Source organism: Lampetra planeri, chromosome 43 (assembly GCF_965212315.1).
Source record: "Lampetra planeri chromosome 43, kcLamPlan1.2.h2, whole genome shotgun sequence".
In the NCBI taxonomy this organism is placed as follows: Eukaryota; Metazoa; Chordata; class Hyperoartia; order Petromyzontiformes; family Petromyzontidae; genus Lampetra; species Lampetra planeri.
In genome coordinates this window covers 7,413,322-7,431,464 of record NC_136149.1, presented here as the reverse complement: position 1 = coordinate 7,431,464, position 18,143 = coordinate 7,413,322, and the positions used below count along the sequence as shown (strand labels likewise).

General features: G+C 49.0%; 1 protein-coding gene across 2 annotated transcripts; it reads right to left on the bottom strand.

Annotated features, from left to right (window-relative positions):
• Window positions 1–1,276: 1,276 nt before the first annotated feature.
• LOC144732675 (ribonuclease inhibitor-like) lies at window positions 1,277–14,821 on the bottom strand. 2 transcript variants are annotated; one of them, XM_078614234.1, is made up of 11 exons: window positions 14,337–14,821; window positions 9,408–9,632; window positions 9,172–9,318; window positions 8,628–8,776; window positions 7,420–7,560; window positions 6,503–6,651; window positions 5,351–5,476; window positions 4,314–4,455; window positions 3,398–3,504; window positions 2,473–2,585; window positions 1,277–1,912 (listed from the first exon to the last, which is right to left on the bottom strand). In XM_078614234.1, exons 1-11 carry the CDS (start codon window positions 14,526–14,528, stop codon window positions 1,901–1,903), a joined length of 1,503 nt encoding a protein of 500 aa, XP_078470360.1. In that variant the 5' UTR covers window positions 14,529–14,821; the 3' UTR covers window positions 1,277–1,900. The 2 variants fall into 2 exon arrangements, with proteins under 2 accessions (XP_078470360.1, XP_078470361.1); XM_078614235.1 differs by having other exon boundaries at window positions 14,333–14,431.
• Window positions 14,822–18,143: the final 3,322 nt, after the last annotated feature.

Genomic DNA, 18,143 nt, shown 5'->3' with positions numbered 1-18,143 from the left:
TGCCTCAGAAATGTCGAGATTTTTAATTTAAATTTTTTACCTACGTGACTTGACCGAAAAAACCTAAGAATATGAATCCTTGCAGTCACGAAAGCTTCAAATCTAGAATCAGGTCACTTGGTTTACAGCGCAGTATGCCGTTAAACGATGCCACTGCTCCACAAACAATGAAGCCATCACTGCTTCTTGCTCAAGGAAACTCTCCCCGTCTTCAGTCCCTTTGAGGTGGCCGAGTTTCCTTGGCGAACATTGCAGTTTACCAGGCCGCTCAGAGACGACTCGGCCAACATAACCACCCCTGGGCGGAAATGGGCCGGAATGAGCCGGGACGCTGTGGCGAATGAAATGTTGAACCCGGCTGCGTCGTACCAGACGGAAAACAGCGACACGTGTCGTGGAGGATAGTCGATGGATACAAATCCATCTACAGTAGAACCTCGGAGATCGAACGCACCAGAACTCGAACAAATCGGTGTTCGAACGATATTGCCGAACATTTTTGTTGCCCCGGAAACCAAACGAAATTCGGAGGTCGAACGGCCAATCGCAACTTGAAAGGAGCTGTACGGCTGAGCCGCGTATGGTCAGCGTGCATGACGCTTGCCCAGACAAAGGTCTTACCACCTCCTCCTCACCACCTTCCACTCTGAACTTCACTTTACCACCTTCCATTGAACTTCACTTTACTGCAGGTAAAGTGAAGTTCAATGTTCATTTATTCCATGTATTTATTGTGTTTCTTGTTTTTTTGTATGATTTTATGCGTGTAATTACTGTAAACTTCGTGTTTAAATGCTTTATAATTAGAGATGTCTTGTGTCTGGAACCAATTAATGTCATTTTCATTAATTTGGTGTTCGAACAAATTGGTGTTCTAATGGCCTTCTGGAACGAATTAAGTTCGATCTCCGGGGTACCACTGTACAGGATATCTCTTATACGTATTATTCACATCCGCCCACCACATCCCTTTCGATCAGGCTCAGTTGGGGATGCACAGAGGGGGTCGGGTTCAGGTGCAGAGAGGGGCAATGATTCGCCAGCAATTCATTTCTATTTTCAGCCCTGGTGACACCAGGGTGCTCAAACTTGGCTTGCAGGCTGACATTCAGATTTTTCAGATTAATATTAAACACATCCCTGCAGTACACAATTGCGATTCACCATCAATGCATTGTGTTGATATGTGCGATCATACATTTGTAAATATGTAAAACCAATTATATTCACGACGCTATAAGACAACCTGAACTTTGTGCTGTGTAAATCCTTCACCTTTCATTTCAACGACATTGTATTGCTTTTTATCAAAGTCCACAAGCTACACTGCGTTCTGTACACTCTTAACCGGCGATTATAAAAAAAATAACCCCATTTTTATTTCCCCTGAAATCTACAAAAAACATGTAAACATCACCGTAATTGTGGTACAGCCTGAGACATACACTCGGGATTACTGCGCGTGTCCCGCTCACAACAACCGCAGATTGCAGTGCGTGACGCCAATGAGTATTGGTGTTACTTGGAAGGCACATCGAGAGCTGGTAGTATTTTTAAAGACAGTCTTGAGTTACGCAGTCACACGGCTACGGACAGTCGGAGTTATCTTATTGCCAGCATTCCGTGGCGTAATTCGGGTGGCGCACTGTTTGACACCATTGAAACACCGCATGTTGTTGGCTCCTCGACAGAGGCCGTGTAGGTACATGAAGAAGTTTAGGGCCGGTAAAGGTGCTTGGATTCACATTTTCAGACTGCAATACTCTTACACGTGTATAAAAATAGAAATGTACAACTCTAAAAAGGGACACCCACCGGTCAAACCTACTACGAGCGTGACCACCACAAACAAGTGTAGCAGCGCTTCCTTTGCAGGTTTCTGCGACGGTAGAAACGGCGTTCACTTCTTTTTCTAAAAAGACAGTGTAAGTGAAGTTAATGACGAAAGTTAATTCACGGTTATTGACGTGAGACTTTTAATCACACTTAAATCATGACTCACAACTTAATGCGCTTGGGCTTTTTGGTGTGCTGTATGCATATATACAAAGCTTCAACGGGGTCAGGGTTAGGGTTTAAGTCAGGGGTGAGGAACCTTTCCATACTGAGGGCTAAATAGGACTTACAAATACCTTTAGTCGCCAACTGACACAGATTAGCGTTGTCCAATAATGCCAAAAATAACGCGAGCGCCGACCGAGTATAAAGAGGCCCTTGCAGTGACAGAGTGACTGAGAGTACGACAATTATAATCAGAGTGTTGTTGCCAGGTTAAAAATATTCCTTCTCGAGTACCCGACTAAGACGTTTGCAGCGACGGAGAAACATCACTTGCAGGCTCTTTCAAAGTGGTCGGCCTCACATGACTGTGGGCCGTGTGAAATTAAGTCGTGGGTCGCATCTGGCCTGTGGGTCAGATGTTCCCCAACACTGACTGGTTGAGGGTCAACGGAACCATTGGTCGCAGCTCACCTTCTTTTTGCCTCTCCTGGCTTTCTTCACCTTCCCACTGGACTTGAGGATGGCGCTGAATGTGTCTGGGCTCATCCGTGCCGTCACCCTCATTTTGATGGGCAGCCGCTTTGCTGAAGGGACAAAGTGACTCCTTGAAAACAAACGCGGCGATCATCACCTCCCCCCCCTACTCTGAACAACTTGGCAGAAGCCTCCTGAAAGAAAGTCATGAGACCCAGTGAGGCTTTCCTGGTAAACAAGCGTAGTAATAACATGCGACAATGTAGCCGTGTGGATCAACATCTGCAGTGTACAACAAGCCTCACACAGAGGAAACCTCACTGGACTGAAAGACCAGTCAGGGCTCATTCTCACCAGAAGGAGCCAGGGACCGATGCTATTGATGAACTATATACAACCTCACAAGTGCCCACCCCGTTTACACCAAATGGGAACATTTTACGTGGCCAAAGTGACCGGGTGGTGGAAGGCAAAGCCTCAGAAGGCTTCATATCACTCATATAGGATGTAGTTTACATTCATTGGCTAAACCTAATGAGGTCAAATGTGGTCGCTCACACAATGCCTTCAGGACTGCAGGAGAAACTCTTCCACCGGCCACAAGGGTGGCACAGTGGTGACGCTCGTGCATCGCGGCGAGGGCCTGGGGTCGATTACCGACGGAGGCACATTTACGTGTGGTGTTTGTACGTCTTCCCCCTGTTCTGCATGGGTTTCCTGCAGGCTCTCCGCTTTCTTCCCATAGTGAATTAACCCACAGAGTGTGAAACTTCACCTACAAAGTACTCAGTTGGAATTGCGCGTAACAACAATATCGCCTCCCTCCTGCGAAGACGCGGCAAGACCCTCCTGAAAAAAGCATCTTTCGCAACGATATTAATAACGACGGCTACACACGGCCCCGCATGTTGTCGCTCGGCACCTTCCTTCCGCTGCTTTAGCGCCTCCAGGATCTGCCGTCCTCCGAGCTCCCCCACGTCGTTGTCGTCCAGGTCAAGCTCCTGCAGGGCGTCTGACAGGCGGATCAACCTGTCGAGTTGACAAAGGTCGTGCCTCAGGGGCCAACGCTTGACACCAGGCAACGTGGACCACTGCAATCGCACCCCCCCCCCCGATTGCTGCTGGAGCAGGTAAGCGATCGTGTTGTGAGACACAGGGAACCCACACATTGCCATCACTCGCAAAGCCACTGCCTGCTTTACCACAGCGGGCCGGAACTCTTTCAGGCACAGGCTGTGACATGGATTCCGGTATGCAGCAGAATATGCCTCCAAAAGGATTGGGACAAACTTCCCAATGCAGGAACCTCCTGCCGAAAAGTCTTGAGACTCATTGTTGTTATCTTGGATAAATTAATAAAAACATGTATTCTCCGCGGCCTTGTACAGCCACTCGGTATGTAAAGATTCACCTCCCCGCAATCGGATGGATTGCTATTACTCAGGGTCACGATTCAATTCCAGAATCAATTATATTTTAATAGTGGTTTATGGAGCATTATAGTACCAATCACGTACACCTAAAAATAATCAAACAATCCATTCTCACATGCACGATGCATCAGCATGGAATCGTTTGTAATCGATGAATCATTCCATGCCCAGTACCTGCTGTGCCCAAGGAGGTGTGCGCATGGTTGAGCGGGTGGTGGCGGTGACGTAGCGTATTTGGCATGGGTCTTGGAACAATTCATGAAACGTGGGCCACCTGTCCAATTCCCTTCCTCTCCGTAGCCTGCCGCCGGGGCCTCCGTGAGCCGCGGACCCCGGTGCAGTTGCCGCCCGCCATGCGTGCACGCTCGATAGCTGTGCCGCCGCCGTTGGCAGTGGCCTCCTCACCTGGCGAGCAACATCGAGAAGTCGAGCGGTGCCGTCTGCCTGCCTGCGCCCAGCCCGTCAATCCCGTTGTCTGACAGGTGCAGCTTGCGCAGCCAGGGCCCCACCTCAGCCTTCTCAGGGCCCTTCTTCTTCCTCCGAGCCCCTGCACGTTCACAGACGTCACCGTCGCAGACTTCAGTTAACACGCGTGCGGCACATACAACACACCAATGTCAATCCGGTGGTGGTGGGCGAGGGCCTCCCAACCGAGTGCGGCTCGTAGGGTTTATTTCACCGTACTTCACCAAGCCAGGCAGTGTGCGTTGGTGAAGGTGGAGAGCGTAGATGTGAAAGCACAGCAGTGGAACACAACAATGGATTTTGCTGCACTGCCCTCTGCTGTCCATCACAGAGTCCCACGGCGGCCTATAAACAACCCATCCAAGCACTAGCCAAGCTCAAACCTGCTTATCTTCCAAGATCTCACGGTGTCGGATGCATTCTGGGTGAATTGCTCAGAGGCCTGTAAATTTAAATCATACTCGTAATCAGGAATCCAATTATTTGCCCACTTTGCAGTTCAATTGCCATACATCGTTTGCCGCGATTTGATTACAGAGAATATTCCACATTCATGTTTCCAATCGTGGTGGAGAGCCGCTCGTGACCGTAGGGGTCATGTGACCCTATTACGCACTTTGTATACAAATAAAACAAATATTACCGATTCCTACACACACCATTGGTCGCAAGTATTGCGTTCGTAAAAAAACTTTAGTAACCAATGAAACAATGCTTCGCTACGCATGCGTAACTGTTAGCCCAAACATTGCTTTAAGCAAAGTTCCTATCGCATCAGCATTTCAACATCGGCTCTTTTTTTAGCTGGTAATCCGAGCCCTGTGTTTTTCATGGTGCGGTATGAATACACACACTGTGAACACTGCTTTGGCTCCATACACTACAATTCTAATTTATATAGCGTCTATTTACACGGTGTCTAAATGCGACGCAATTTGGAGGTTCCTGTGTTGTCAGAGATGGGGGCATCACGCTACCTCTCCTAGACTTCTTCCGCTTCGGCTTTGCGATGGAGCTGCCGCTGGGGTCGACCGGGACCTGCGGCGGCTGCTCACCCTCGTCCAGTAGCGACACAGCTGACCGCACGCCAGATTTGTCCGGTGCTAGGGAATGCAACAGACAGTAATCATAATTTGAAGATAAGTATCCTCCCCATATAGGTTAGTCAATTTAACACGTAGGCTTTCGCGACCAATATTATCCATAATAGAGGTCTTTTGGGTTAGATCGCCTAAATCCTCCTGTTTCGTTAAGAACGAAACAGGAAGATTTCTCCACAAATCTGGTTGTCGCCTGATGATGTTAGTTGCAATTACCGGCGAAACGTCGTGAACTCGGATTGTAAATGTTGTGGATTTTACTCTCCAACACACCGATGTGCTGTAATAGTCACGAATTGGAATGTTTTGTTGACCTGACAAATCTTACGAATTGGCTGTGTTGGGTGATGGCGGGTTTAACGACACATTTATATTGATATATTCACTGAGTCTGAAGACTCTTTTTTTCCGGAGGGCCTTGCATTGGGATGGTTATCTAACGCCAGTGACTTTGTGCATTTTTTACTTCCGCGTGAACCGAGAGGACACCCACGCAGAACAGGGGGAGAACATACAGAGGCCACACAAACAGGCACCAGTCAGGAATCGAACCTAGAATCTTTTTACTACAGTAAGTGTTATGACTTTGCCACCCTGCTTCCCAAGGGGCAGGCCCAGTGAAGCAATGCCTGGGCAGTTAACTGGTTGCTGAGGAAGTGCTGGGCCTGGCTAGTGACAGTGTCATCTAGCATTGGCACTGCCTGCACTCCTATTACAATCAAGGGCTTGTAAATGACAAATGCTACCACAACACCATAACATGCAATGACACTAAAGCACGTCCTGTATGTACGTATGATCAGCAGCCACGATCTATCCATTCATATTTATGCATTTATTTATTCAATTAAATTTTCGCTAAAAGTGTTCTGTCACTGTGAATCACTTTGTTGAAAGCGTGCGTTTCCTTATCAGTCGCCACATCCCAAATCAATACGTAACGTCGATATCAGGTTCACCTACAAATGCTCCCCTAACAGATTTGCAGTCATCATGTGTGATCACTGCTTAGCGGTGAGGGTTTCTCACCATCAAGCAGCTGCTTGGCCAGGTCTTCACCGTCCCCTACATCCAGGCGCGGACGAGTGGCAGCTACACGCTCCGCGTGCTCCACGAGTGGCCGGACGAGCTCCGTCGCCCCTTCGCATCGCAGGTCATTGCCATCCAGATACACCTCGCTGAGACGCACGAGCCAACATTGCACGCCACTTACCACCAGCCCTTACAATCGAGTCAAGAAGTCAAAGAGATTTCCTGTTCAAATGAGCACAGAGGCGTAGCTCAGCACGTTTGCAGTCCTCAGCCAGTGGTGGAAATTGCACATTCCTATGACGGGGACAAGTCGACCTACAGGAAAACCACTCTTGACTTCCCTTGCTGAGTAACACAGCGACTTCTCCCTACACATGGTTGAGAAATGAAGATATTTTTTGCAAGCTAGGATTTTTTTAAGTGTTATGACTTTGGCCATCTTCTAGGCCACTGCCTGTGCAGCGCTTCCCTCTGCTGGCCGAGTGCAGTGACAATCACGAGGGCCTCGTCACATACACGAAGAGTACGTGACGCCTGCAGGCCCGTGACGCAGTGGCAGCCTTGCAGCAGAACCTCCGATTAGCACGGCTGGCTACGTACGATGCGAAAAAAGTTCAACATACATATATACTCTTAGGTTTTTTCGGTAAAGTCACGTAGGTAAAAAAATAAAATTAATAAAAGTAAAATAAAATAAAATAATTTTACTTTTATTAATTTAAATTTTAATGTTTTACCTACGTGACTTTACCGAAAACACCTAAGAATATGAATCCTTGCAGTCACGAAAGCTTCAAATCTAGAATACATACATACATTGCCAGACTGTGCGTTGGACCGCCACCTAGCATCGTCAGCCACACCCTGCCGTCTCATCGTCGACAGATGAACACGATGGCCCTACACCCACTCACACGATGGCGGTGCTGGTGACGAGGGAGGCCAGGGGTGCGCCACTGAGCGGGCCCAGCCCACAGTAGCACAGGCTCAGGGACAGCATCTGGGCATTTCCGGCTAAGCCCTGGACCAGCGCAAGGGCACCGGTGTCTCCAATCCTACGGCGACGGCACAAGGGGAACGGGCAGTGAGCAGGGCAGTGAGAGGACATGCAGTGAGTTTGCTTTGACAGACTGGCATGCATTTACAAAACGCACGGATAAAACATAGAGAAATGATATACAGTAAAACCTTGGATTGCGAGCATAATTCGTTTCGGAAACGTGCTTGTAATCCAAAGCACTCGTATATATCAGTTGTGATCACGTGACGTTCGGCAGACAAAGCGTATACACGTACTGCTCGTATTGCAAGACCTCGCTCGTTTATCAAATTAATATTTATTTAAAAAATTTGCTCGTCTTGCAAAACACTCGCAGACCAAGTTACTCGCTATCCAAGGTTTTACTGTAAGTGATATGCGTGCTCGAGGTTGCTGCTCTGTGGTCTTCCATCAACATGCTAATCTCTCACATTAACACGCTAATCTCTCACATTAACATGCTAATCTCTCACAATAACATGCTAATCTCTCACATTAACATGCTAATCTCTCACATTAACATGCTAATCTCTCACATTAACATGCTAATCTCTCACATTAACATAGCCACCTCAGGACGCTGGCCGTGGAGGCAGCTCGACGATCTTACATTAACATGCTAATTTTTATTTACAGCCCTTTGATTGGTGGAAAACCCACCACCGTCGCGGTCGCTGCCCACCACTCACATTAACATTGGCTGCTGACATTTGGGCTACGCCCACTTCAAACCTTTATAAACAGTTCGCCTTTAGAAGTTAACCCCCCCCCCCTCTTCCTGATGCCGAACATTTGTGTTGCAATCGAAACGTCGTAGTTTTTTCTTATTTTCTTTTAACCTATCTACGTGACTTTACAGAAAGACTCAAAGAATAAGAGAGGAAAACCACTTTGGAAGAAAAGTGATGAACATGGAAGCACCAGGGCAGGCCTAGAAATGGGTGGTTTTAAGTGGTGAGCCAGGATATGAAGGACTGTGTAATAGATGTGGAGATGATGGCCCAGCACAGGAATGAGTGGAGAAAGAGGACTAGAAAAGCGTGTGCCTGCGGGCAACGGCAGAGTGGAGAACACACAGCGTACTTGTTGTAGTCGAGATGCAGGTGAGTCAGAATGCTGGTCCTGAGGGCCCGGGCCAGCCGCCCCATCGACCACACGTCCAGCGCGCAGTCGGACAGCACGAGACGCGCAAACGGGTACCACGTCTTGCCCCGCATCTCCAGGAGCAAGGACTGATAGGAAAAGTTCACACGCACACAGAGGCTGCACATGTGTACGTGGGGCCTAATGTATCACTGAATATGTATCACTGAATACTTTACCGAAAGACCCAAAGAGTATGAATATGTTCTGGGTCACGGGTAGACTGCAGTAGGTATCTGATTTGTAACCGAAACTATAGTGAGAGATATGATGGATGTGGTGTGCCAGGTGCGGAAATATTTTTTGGGTTGCAGTTCCGGAGAGACTAGGCTGAAATTAATGGCTTGTGGATACAGTTATTCGTAAAAGTCAGATTGTTTAAAAAAGAAAAGAATAATAGGACACCATTCTAAATCCACTTCCAACATAACCCCCACACGAATGTGAAACAACGCGTTGGTGCAAGCGCACTTTGTAACGATACCAGTTCAGCGACGTCCTGGTTGCTGAGCGGAACGTCCAAGACGCAGAGCTCCTTCCCTTGCATGTAGCGCTCATCTCGGATGGCCAAAAGCAAAGGCTGGAGCAGGACTGAGGGTCCGACACTCCCCTCTGCTTGTGCTACAACAAACTGACACATCGCCGGCGGTCAACGAGACTGCCGGGCAGCACACGCACGAGACCGCGTGCACGTTCACATCGAGGCCACCGGCCACTCACCTTGTTAACGAGCGTACCCGCGTCAGCGTGCGTCTTCAGGACGAGACGCAGTGGCGCGCTGGGCGTGCTCTCCGTGGCGGCGCAGTGCTTGTCGTACGTGCGCAGGAATCTCTTCAGCACGACGCCAGCGTCTGCCGCTCCTGCCGCCCTGCCTCCTTTTCCTCGCCTCGCATTTGCACCGCTCTTCTTGATCTTCCCCACCATAGTCGGGCAGGGCAGCCAAGCCTTCACAGCGGGAGCAGGGCACTCCAGCCAATGCAGTCAGGTGTACCAAACGCATTTACACTAACATATGTTTTATTTTTATTATTTTATTACTTCCCTTCTACGTGACTTTACCAAAAGAACCAAGAAGATGCCCTGCAGTCACGAAAGCTTTAAATCGAAATTTAACCGCCTCTACGGGGAGGGTTTCCACATAACTTTGAGATCCTGCAACAAGCTCCGGGATAAGAAGGCTCAGCTAATCGAGTCTCTCACCTTTCTGAAGAGATGCCGCGACTCTAAGGTAATACCAAACGCATTTACACTAACATATGTTTAATTTTTATTATTTTATTACTTCCCTTCTACGTGACTTTACCGAAAGAACCAAGAAGATGCCCTGCAGTCACAAAAGCTTTAAATCGAAATTTAATAATAATTATCTTTTGTGTGGCAAGTTACGCAATATTATCCAAAATGTGCTCTCGGCGTCATGTCATGTGATCAAGTATCCACTCGGATCTCTCAGAGCAGTACAACTCTTTGTGTTAGCGAACGGCCCCCTGAAGATATCACAGAATGACCTGAAACCCCAAAACTAAATTGAATGCCATGGGATTTTTTGGTGCAGTCCTTGACGGTGGGGCTGAGACCATTAACTCTCCGGCAGTTAGTTGAGTGTCCTTGTCAGCAGTAGCAGAACACGCGTGCCAACAAGGACACTCAATTGATTTTGATAATGTTGAAGTTTTGTGCAAAACTACCTACTGCTGGCCAAGACTAATAAGAGAATTTATCGAAATTGAAATAAATCTAAATAACTTTAACCGTTCGGATAGCTACCGCCTTAGTGCTGCGTAGAAGCGAATCATCAAATAATACATTGTTTAAGTGCATGCCGATGTAGAGGTGTAATTGTGTATGGGTGCGGATGGCTAACAAACACAAGGGGCGTGGTTAGGGCCGTACACAGAGGAGGTGCTCACGCCGACGTCCGCACCTGCATCCCCCACGGGGCCCTCCCGGGGGCCGAGTACTATAAAAGGTGGTGAGCCGGAGTGCTTGAGGTCGGAGTATCAGCTTTAACCAGCGAAGACCGAAGACCAGCTAGCATAGGCCCCGGAGCTCCCCTGGCTCGCTGTCCTTGTGAGGGCCGACCAGGGCAAGCCGGAGGCGTGGCCCCGAGAGCCCAGACTCAGGGTGCCGAGATCCCAGCTTGACCAGGGCTGGGATAGGTAGCCTCCCTTAGCTCCGTAGTGGAGGACTCGGGTTTAGGTTAGCGGGGTTAGATGTCGTGTCTCCCTGTTAGTTGAGTAAAGGGGACGTTAACCCCTTAAGTACTGTGTGTACACAAGTTGGTGTCAATAAATAAGTGTGCCTCCGATCCCGTCGTCAAGCCTCCTGAATACTACTACACCTACAAAGGGCAGCGTACTTCAATAGGGATTACCGTTGGTAGGGCTATTTTAATACACACAATAGACAGGAAGGACAAGTTCAAAGGGCTCGCATAATGCACATGCATAATGGGCGTTGCCTCAGTAATCCCCCTCCCCACATTGTGCAAGAGCGCAGCTGCGTGGTCAACACATCTACGCCTCTATATAAGGAATGAAACAGGAAGACTTGTCCACAAATCTGGATGTCGCCTGATGAAGCTAGTTGTAATTACTGGCGAAACGTCGTACACAGATTGTAAATGTTGTGGCTTGGCTCTCAAACACACCGGTGTGCTGTGCTAGTATACTACACTATACACTACACACTACACTATACACTAGTGCTGTACTAGTATACTACACTACACACTAGTGCTGTACTAGTATACTACACTATACACTACACTATACACTAGAGCTGTACTAGTATACTACACTATACACTACACTATACACTAGTGCTGTACTAGTATACTACACTACACACTAGTGCTGTACTAGTATACTACACTACACACTAGTGCTGTACTAGTATACTACACTATACACTACACTAGTGCTGTACTAGTATACTACACTATACACTACACTAGTGCTGTACTAGTATACTACACTATACACTACTATACACTACACAACTATACACTACACTATACACTAGTGCTGTACTAGTGACGAATTGGCCACGTTCTGTTTACGTGACAACCCTTACTAGTTTGCTGTGTCGGGTGGTGGCGGGTTTTAACGACACATTTATATATTTACGCGATCTCACCCAAAAAACTCTGGATGATATTGGTCGCGAAAGTTTACGTGTTAAACAGTTAGTTGTTTAATCTCAAGCAATGTCCTGGATTCGAGCCCACGAGTTGAGCAATAACAGCTCAACGTCGCTGTCCTCGGTCGATCTCTCCTGGCCAAAGGAGTCTCATTGATTTTGCGTCATCCATTTTCATCACCACACTCATCGGCCACATTATAATAAATACATTTGGAATTAATTTCCTGCGTCTACGTTCAGGAGCTCAGAATCTGATTATTTATTTATACCGCAAGATAATCCGATGAGCTACAATGCTGTTTGTCCACAGATGCCCAGCGAAATGCCAACATCGTAAGATTTCATTTTCTGCGAGTGCCTGTGAAAACCTGTTATGTACGATTGAAAGCACTACCACACTCAAATTTGCTGAGCTTTCGAGATCTGATGAGATCTTACACATTGACAGTAACAGTTGAAAACATAGTAACATGCAAAGGCAGGTAACATGCATATCGTAGTTGGCAGTTTACTTATATCAGTATTAATACATTAGTTCAAATGTCAAAGCGCTTGCTCAAATGAGCATCGTGGCAATATAGCCCTGAACCAGGTGTAAATTCCACGTTCATATGGCGAGCGTTTACAAAGAATAGCCAATGTCGAATTCCATACAAAGTGGTCCTCGTTGTGTATGCCTGCATCTGTTATGCCGCCACTTCTGCAACGCGTCTCTCTCTCTCTCGTCGCGGTTAATATCGTGGTAAATATTATTTCAATACAATTTTTGTATCTCTTAATGATCGTGCCAAACCCCGAGCAAGATGGCCCCGCGCGTATTCAGTAAGGGGTGTGGGGGGGGGGGGTGTGGGGGGGGGGGGTGTGGGGGGGGGGGGTGAGTGAGGGGTGGGTGGTGAGTGAGTGAGGGGTGAGTGGTGAGTGAGTGGTGGGTGAGTGAGGGGTGGGTGAGTGAGTGAGGGGTGGGTGAGTGAGTGAGGGGTGGGTGGTTGAGGGGTGGGTGGGTGAGGGGTGAGTTAGTGAGGGGTGGGTGAGTGAGTGGTGGGTGAGTGAGGGGTGGGTGAGTGAGTGAGGGGTGGGTGAGTGAGTGAGGGGTGAGTGAGTGAGGGGTGAGTGAGGGGTGAGTGAGTGGGTGGAGGAGTGAGGGGTGGGTGAGTGGGTGAGGGGTGAGTGAGTGAGGGGTGGGTGAGTGAGGGGTGGGTGAGTGAGGGGTGAGTTAGTGAGGGGTGGGTGAGTGAGGGGTGAGTTAGTGAGGGGTGGGTGAGTGAGTGAGGGGTGGGTGGGTGAGTGAGTGAGGGGTGAGTGAGTGAGTGAGGGGTGAGTGAGTGGGTGGAGGAGTGAGGGGTGGGTGAGTGGGTGAGGGGTGAGTGAGTGAGGGGTGGGTGAGTGAGGGGTGGGTGAGTGAGGGGTGAGTTAGTGAGGGGTGGGTGGGTGAGTGAGGGGTGAGTGAGTGAGTGAGTGAGGGGTGAGTGAGGGGTGAGTGAGTGGGTGGAGGAGTGAGGGGTGGGTGAGTGGGTGAGGGGTGAGTGAGTGAGGGGTGGGTGAGTGAGGGGTGGGTGAGTGAGGGGTGAGTTAGTGAGGGGTGGGTGAGTGAGGGGTGAGTTAGTGAGGGGTGGGTGAGTGAAGGGTGAGTGAGGGGTGGGTGAGTGAGTGGGTGGAGGAGTGAGGGGTGAGTGAGTGAGGGGTGAGTGAGGGGTGGGTGAGTGAGGGGTGGATGAGTGGTGAGTGAGGAGTGAGGGGTGGGTGAGTTAGTGAGTGAGTGGTGGGTGAGTGAGTGAGGGGTGGGTGAGTGAGTTAGTGAGTGAGGGGTGAGTGAGTGAGTGAGGGGTGGGTGAGTGAGTTAGTGAGTGAGGGGTGGGTGAGTGAGTGAGTGGTGAGTGAGGGGTGAGTGAGGGGTGGGTGAGTGAGTGGTGGGTGTGTGAGGAGTGGTGGGTGAGTGAGTAAGGAGTGAGGGGTGGGTGAGTGAGTGAGTGGTGAGTGAGGGGTGAGTGAGGGGTGGGTGAGTGAGTGGTGGGTGTGTGAGGAGTGGTGGGTGAGTGAGTAAGGAGTGAGGGGTGGGTGAGTGAGGGGTGAGTGAGTGGTGAGTGAGGAGTGAGTGAGGAGTGAGTGAGTTAGTGAATGAGGGGTGAGTGAGGGGTGAGTGAGTGGTTGGTGGGTGAGTGAGGGGTGAGTGGTGAGTGAGTGAGTGGGGTGGGTGAGGAGTGTGTGAGTGGGGTGGGTGAGTGAGTAGTGGTGAGTGAGTGAGCGAGGGGTGAGTGAGTGAGTGGGTGAGTGAGTTAGTGAGTGAGTGGTAAGTGAGTGTGTGAGTGAGTTAGTGAGTGAGCGAGGGGTGAGTGAGTTAGTGAGTGAGCGAGGGGTGAGTGGGTGAGTGAGTTAGTGAGTGGGTGTGTGAGTGAATGGGTGTGTGAGTGAGTGGGTGAGTGGTAAGTGAGTGTGTGAGTGAGTGAGTTAGTGAGTGAGTAGTGAGTGAGTGTGTTGCTGGCTCCCCCGTGGAGTAGTGGTACCCACGAGCGCCTTCACAGCCGGTCGGCTCGACTCCAGGTGAAGCTCCCCGGCAGCCTCCACCTCCTCCTCCTCCCCTCCGCCTCGTCCGTGGCGACGGCCACGACCGAGGAGCGACACCAGCGCATACACCGTTGCTACGGCAACGGCGGCGGCAGGGAGCGTGACCCTCTCCATCCCTCCCACTTTGGCGGCCATCTTGGTCAGGGAGGGGGGGTTGAAATCGCCGTCCGCTTCCGTGTAGCCCCGGCGCGGGGGGCGACGTCATCGAGCAGCGACGCGGGGTCCTTCGTCGCGGCTCAACAGGCACCCCGAGGTAAGATGGCGGCCGTGGCTTCGTCACGCCGTGGCTGGGCGATGTTTTCACCCTCGCCGTGCATGCCGGGAGGTGTCGTGAAGTTCAAGACACCAAAGCGCCGCCTGCTGTTAGAGTGCAAAGCTGTCAACCGCAGGCAGGCATCGGGGTTTTTATTTAATACAATTACACCCGATTTCGGGGAATTAAAAGCTGGTTTAATGAATACGAAACTCTGATCCAAGGCTTAGGCTGCTTCCTCGTCGCTGCTGCTGTCGTACTCGGGGGGGGGGGGGGGCGTCGGGCACGGGGTAGTCGTAGAATGCGGCGGGCAGGTTGGTCTTGATGAACACGAGGAGCTCCTCCACAATCGTGGGCGCCAGTGAGTTCCTGAGATTGGAATGGATGAAGCCCATCGTTGAGAAGTGCGGTTCTGCAATTAGAACAAATTAAACCGGATTTCTCCCAATCTCAGATGATCGGGTGTAATATAAAAAGACAATTAAACCCGATTGTAAAAAACCCGACTGTGCCACCCTTGGTAGACCGGCACGGTTCAGCCCGGATTCTTGTACAGGGAAAGTGCGTTTGCAGGTCCATGAACGGCGTACAGCCGTTTCGATACGGGCACATATTTGTCTATTTGGTTGTTTATCCCTTGTGATGGTACTTTGTGGGATGAACGTTGAGATTTATAAGGGCGCAGGGTGACCGATACGGTCTGAATTGGTCTGTATAACAAGTGTAGGACACTGATTGGAGGTTGACAGGTTTGAGATAAAATTTCGATTTAAAGCTTTCGTGACTGCAGAGATTCATCTTCTTGAATGGTTCAGACGCTGTCTTTCCGACAGCCCTGTTCTTCACCTGAGGACGGCTGCTTGCGTTGTGGCCGAAACGTCGTGAGAATTGTATTTTATTATGTTTTATTTTTGTTATTTTATTATTTCCTTCTACGTGACTTTACCGAAAGAACCAGAAGAGGTTTGAGATATTTGGGAATGGCGTGTTCTCTCGCCGTGGATATTTATCCAGTTTCTCCCCTCCCCACTTTCTACCACATTTCGAGATGTCATCATCGTCACGATCCATGGTCAGCTCGCCCCGCGGGTGTCCACTGCACATTTCGTCAAGTTTCCACTTTCCTCCGTCTTGGTGCCGATATGCTCAAGTAGTGCACCACACATTTCTGCCACCATTCTCCCATTGCCAAGCCATTCTCTTTGGTTCTTTAGGCAAAGTCACTTAGGTATAAAATAAAATAAGTAACGACGTTTCGGGCGCAACACAAGCGTCCATCATCAGGTGGGAAAGCATGGCCGTGACTGCTGAGGCAGACTGTTTTAGACCTTTTAACCTTTTAAAAGTCTGCCTCAGCAGCAGACCATGATTTCCCACCTGATGACGGACGCTTGTGTTGCGCCCGAAACGTCGTGATTTTATTTATTTTCTACCTACGTGACTTTACTGAAAGAACCAAAGAGAATGGATTCCCTGCAGCCACGAAAGCTTCATGTCAAGCCATTCTTTGTTAGGTCTTCCTCTTTCTCCGGTTCATTCCTTCTTTCCGAACGTCACACTTATAATTTCCCTATTGTCCATCCTCCACGTGTGTCCAAATCGTGCCAGTTGCCCTCATCAGAAACATGCTTTTCGATCTTACGGCCGCTACAACATGTCCTCACGACAAGCCACTTAGTTGAGCCATCATTTGTGGCCGGGTCGCTTCTGAGCTACAATAGCTCAGGTGGGCTTTACCTGGTAAAATAAAGGTTTTAAGTTGTAGAGTTTAGATGAGAAAGTCTACACAGAGAGAGAGGGTGGGGGTGTTTCGCTGGAATCAGAAAACATCTTCTCGAAATCGAATCCATATTTGCAGCAGGGGAAGGGCATTCTTCTCGATTACGAAAAAATAAGAGTAGATTTTACCCTTTATGGCAATAGAACACGTGTTCAGATGTTCAAACACAAAATAGAAATATTTTGCAAGGAATCATGTCCGCATTAACCACGTACAGTACTTGTGGTGAGCATGCAAATAAACATGCTCTGATCATTATAGAAACATTGTCTTTGAAACCGATTGGTCTTCACCAGAGACAGCAGCCTTCTTTAGGGCCCAAGTCTCACCAGTGTCAGAGTAGAGAACCTCCTGGTTCCACCAGCCCACAGGGCATTATTGTGTCCGTCCGTCCGTCGTGCAGGGAGGGGCTGGGTGGGGAGAGGAGGGTGGGGAGGGGCTGGGTGGGGGGCTGGTCACCCCGTGGTGCCCTTATAAAACTCAACGTTTAACCTACTCACGCCGGCTTGTGCCCGCCCTCAGTCGGCCATATTTGCGGAATACACCACGCCGCCGTTGACCCTGGCCATTGACCGAGCTGTCCGAGCAACCCAACGTTCCTACCAGCTCCCTCCGCAGGAATGTGTTTTTGATCTATTCAATGTTGAGCAGACCGTCTGGGAAGAGGTTGGAGTACCCACTTTGTACCCCACACCACACGAGGCCTGTGGATAAAAAGCTCGTATTTAGCCTTGTGCACGAACGGGAAAACCACCAATTCAGAAAAAACTGCATTGTGATAATTGGTTTTTTACCCTTCTATCTGGCAACAAAACTGACACCTTTTTACAAGGAGTCATGTTTGCATAGACCGCAATACCTGCAGTCATAATACAAACAAAAGACATAACTCTGATAATGTGCACTGTCCTTGAAGTTGATTGGTCCACACCCGAGACAGCTTTCCTTAGAGCCTAGTCTCACATGGGTTGGACCAGATGACGCCAAAAGTGCGCCTTTTGGCGTCATCTGGTCCAACCCATGTGAGACTAGGCTCTAAGGAAAGCTGTCTCGGGTGTGGACCAATCAACTTCAAGGACAGTGCACATTATCAGAGTTATGTCTTTTGTTTGTATTATGACTGCAGGTATTGCGGTCTATGCAAACATGACTCCTTGTAAAAAGGTGTCAGTTTTGTTGCCAGATAGAAGGGTAAAAAACCAATTATCATATTTTTACTGGCAAATGAGGTTCCCATAGTAACTGCATTGTGCTTATTTTGTTTCGGGGACTGCCCTTCACAAGTTGAGAAAATATGGCCAACCGACCGGCAACAGTGAGACAAAGACAGAGCCGGTGACCGGTTTCGTCCTCATTACGACTCATCAGTAGTCAGCAGTGTTTACCGCTGCCATCTGTCGCTCTTTCGGTGTTTAATCCCAAATGAGTAATTTTTTTAGCATGAGACTGTTTGGTCAACAATACCCATTACATACTCTTTGGTTCTTTTGGTAAAGTTACGTAGGTAGAAATAAAAATAAAACGAATCACGACGTTTCGATCGCAACACAAGCAATCTTCATCAGGTGGAACAACCACAGCAAGATATAATGCTGAAATAGGCGAGAGAGCTGCCGTGGCAAGAGGTTTTTAGGTAAGAAAAGGGGGAGGCGCAGTCACGAAAGCTTCAAATCAAGAAAAACCTATTACATTGTGGGTTTTATTTTGTCTATGGGAG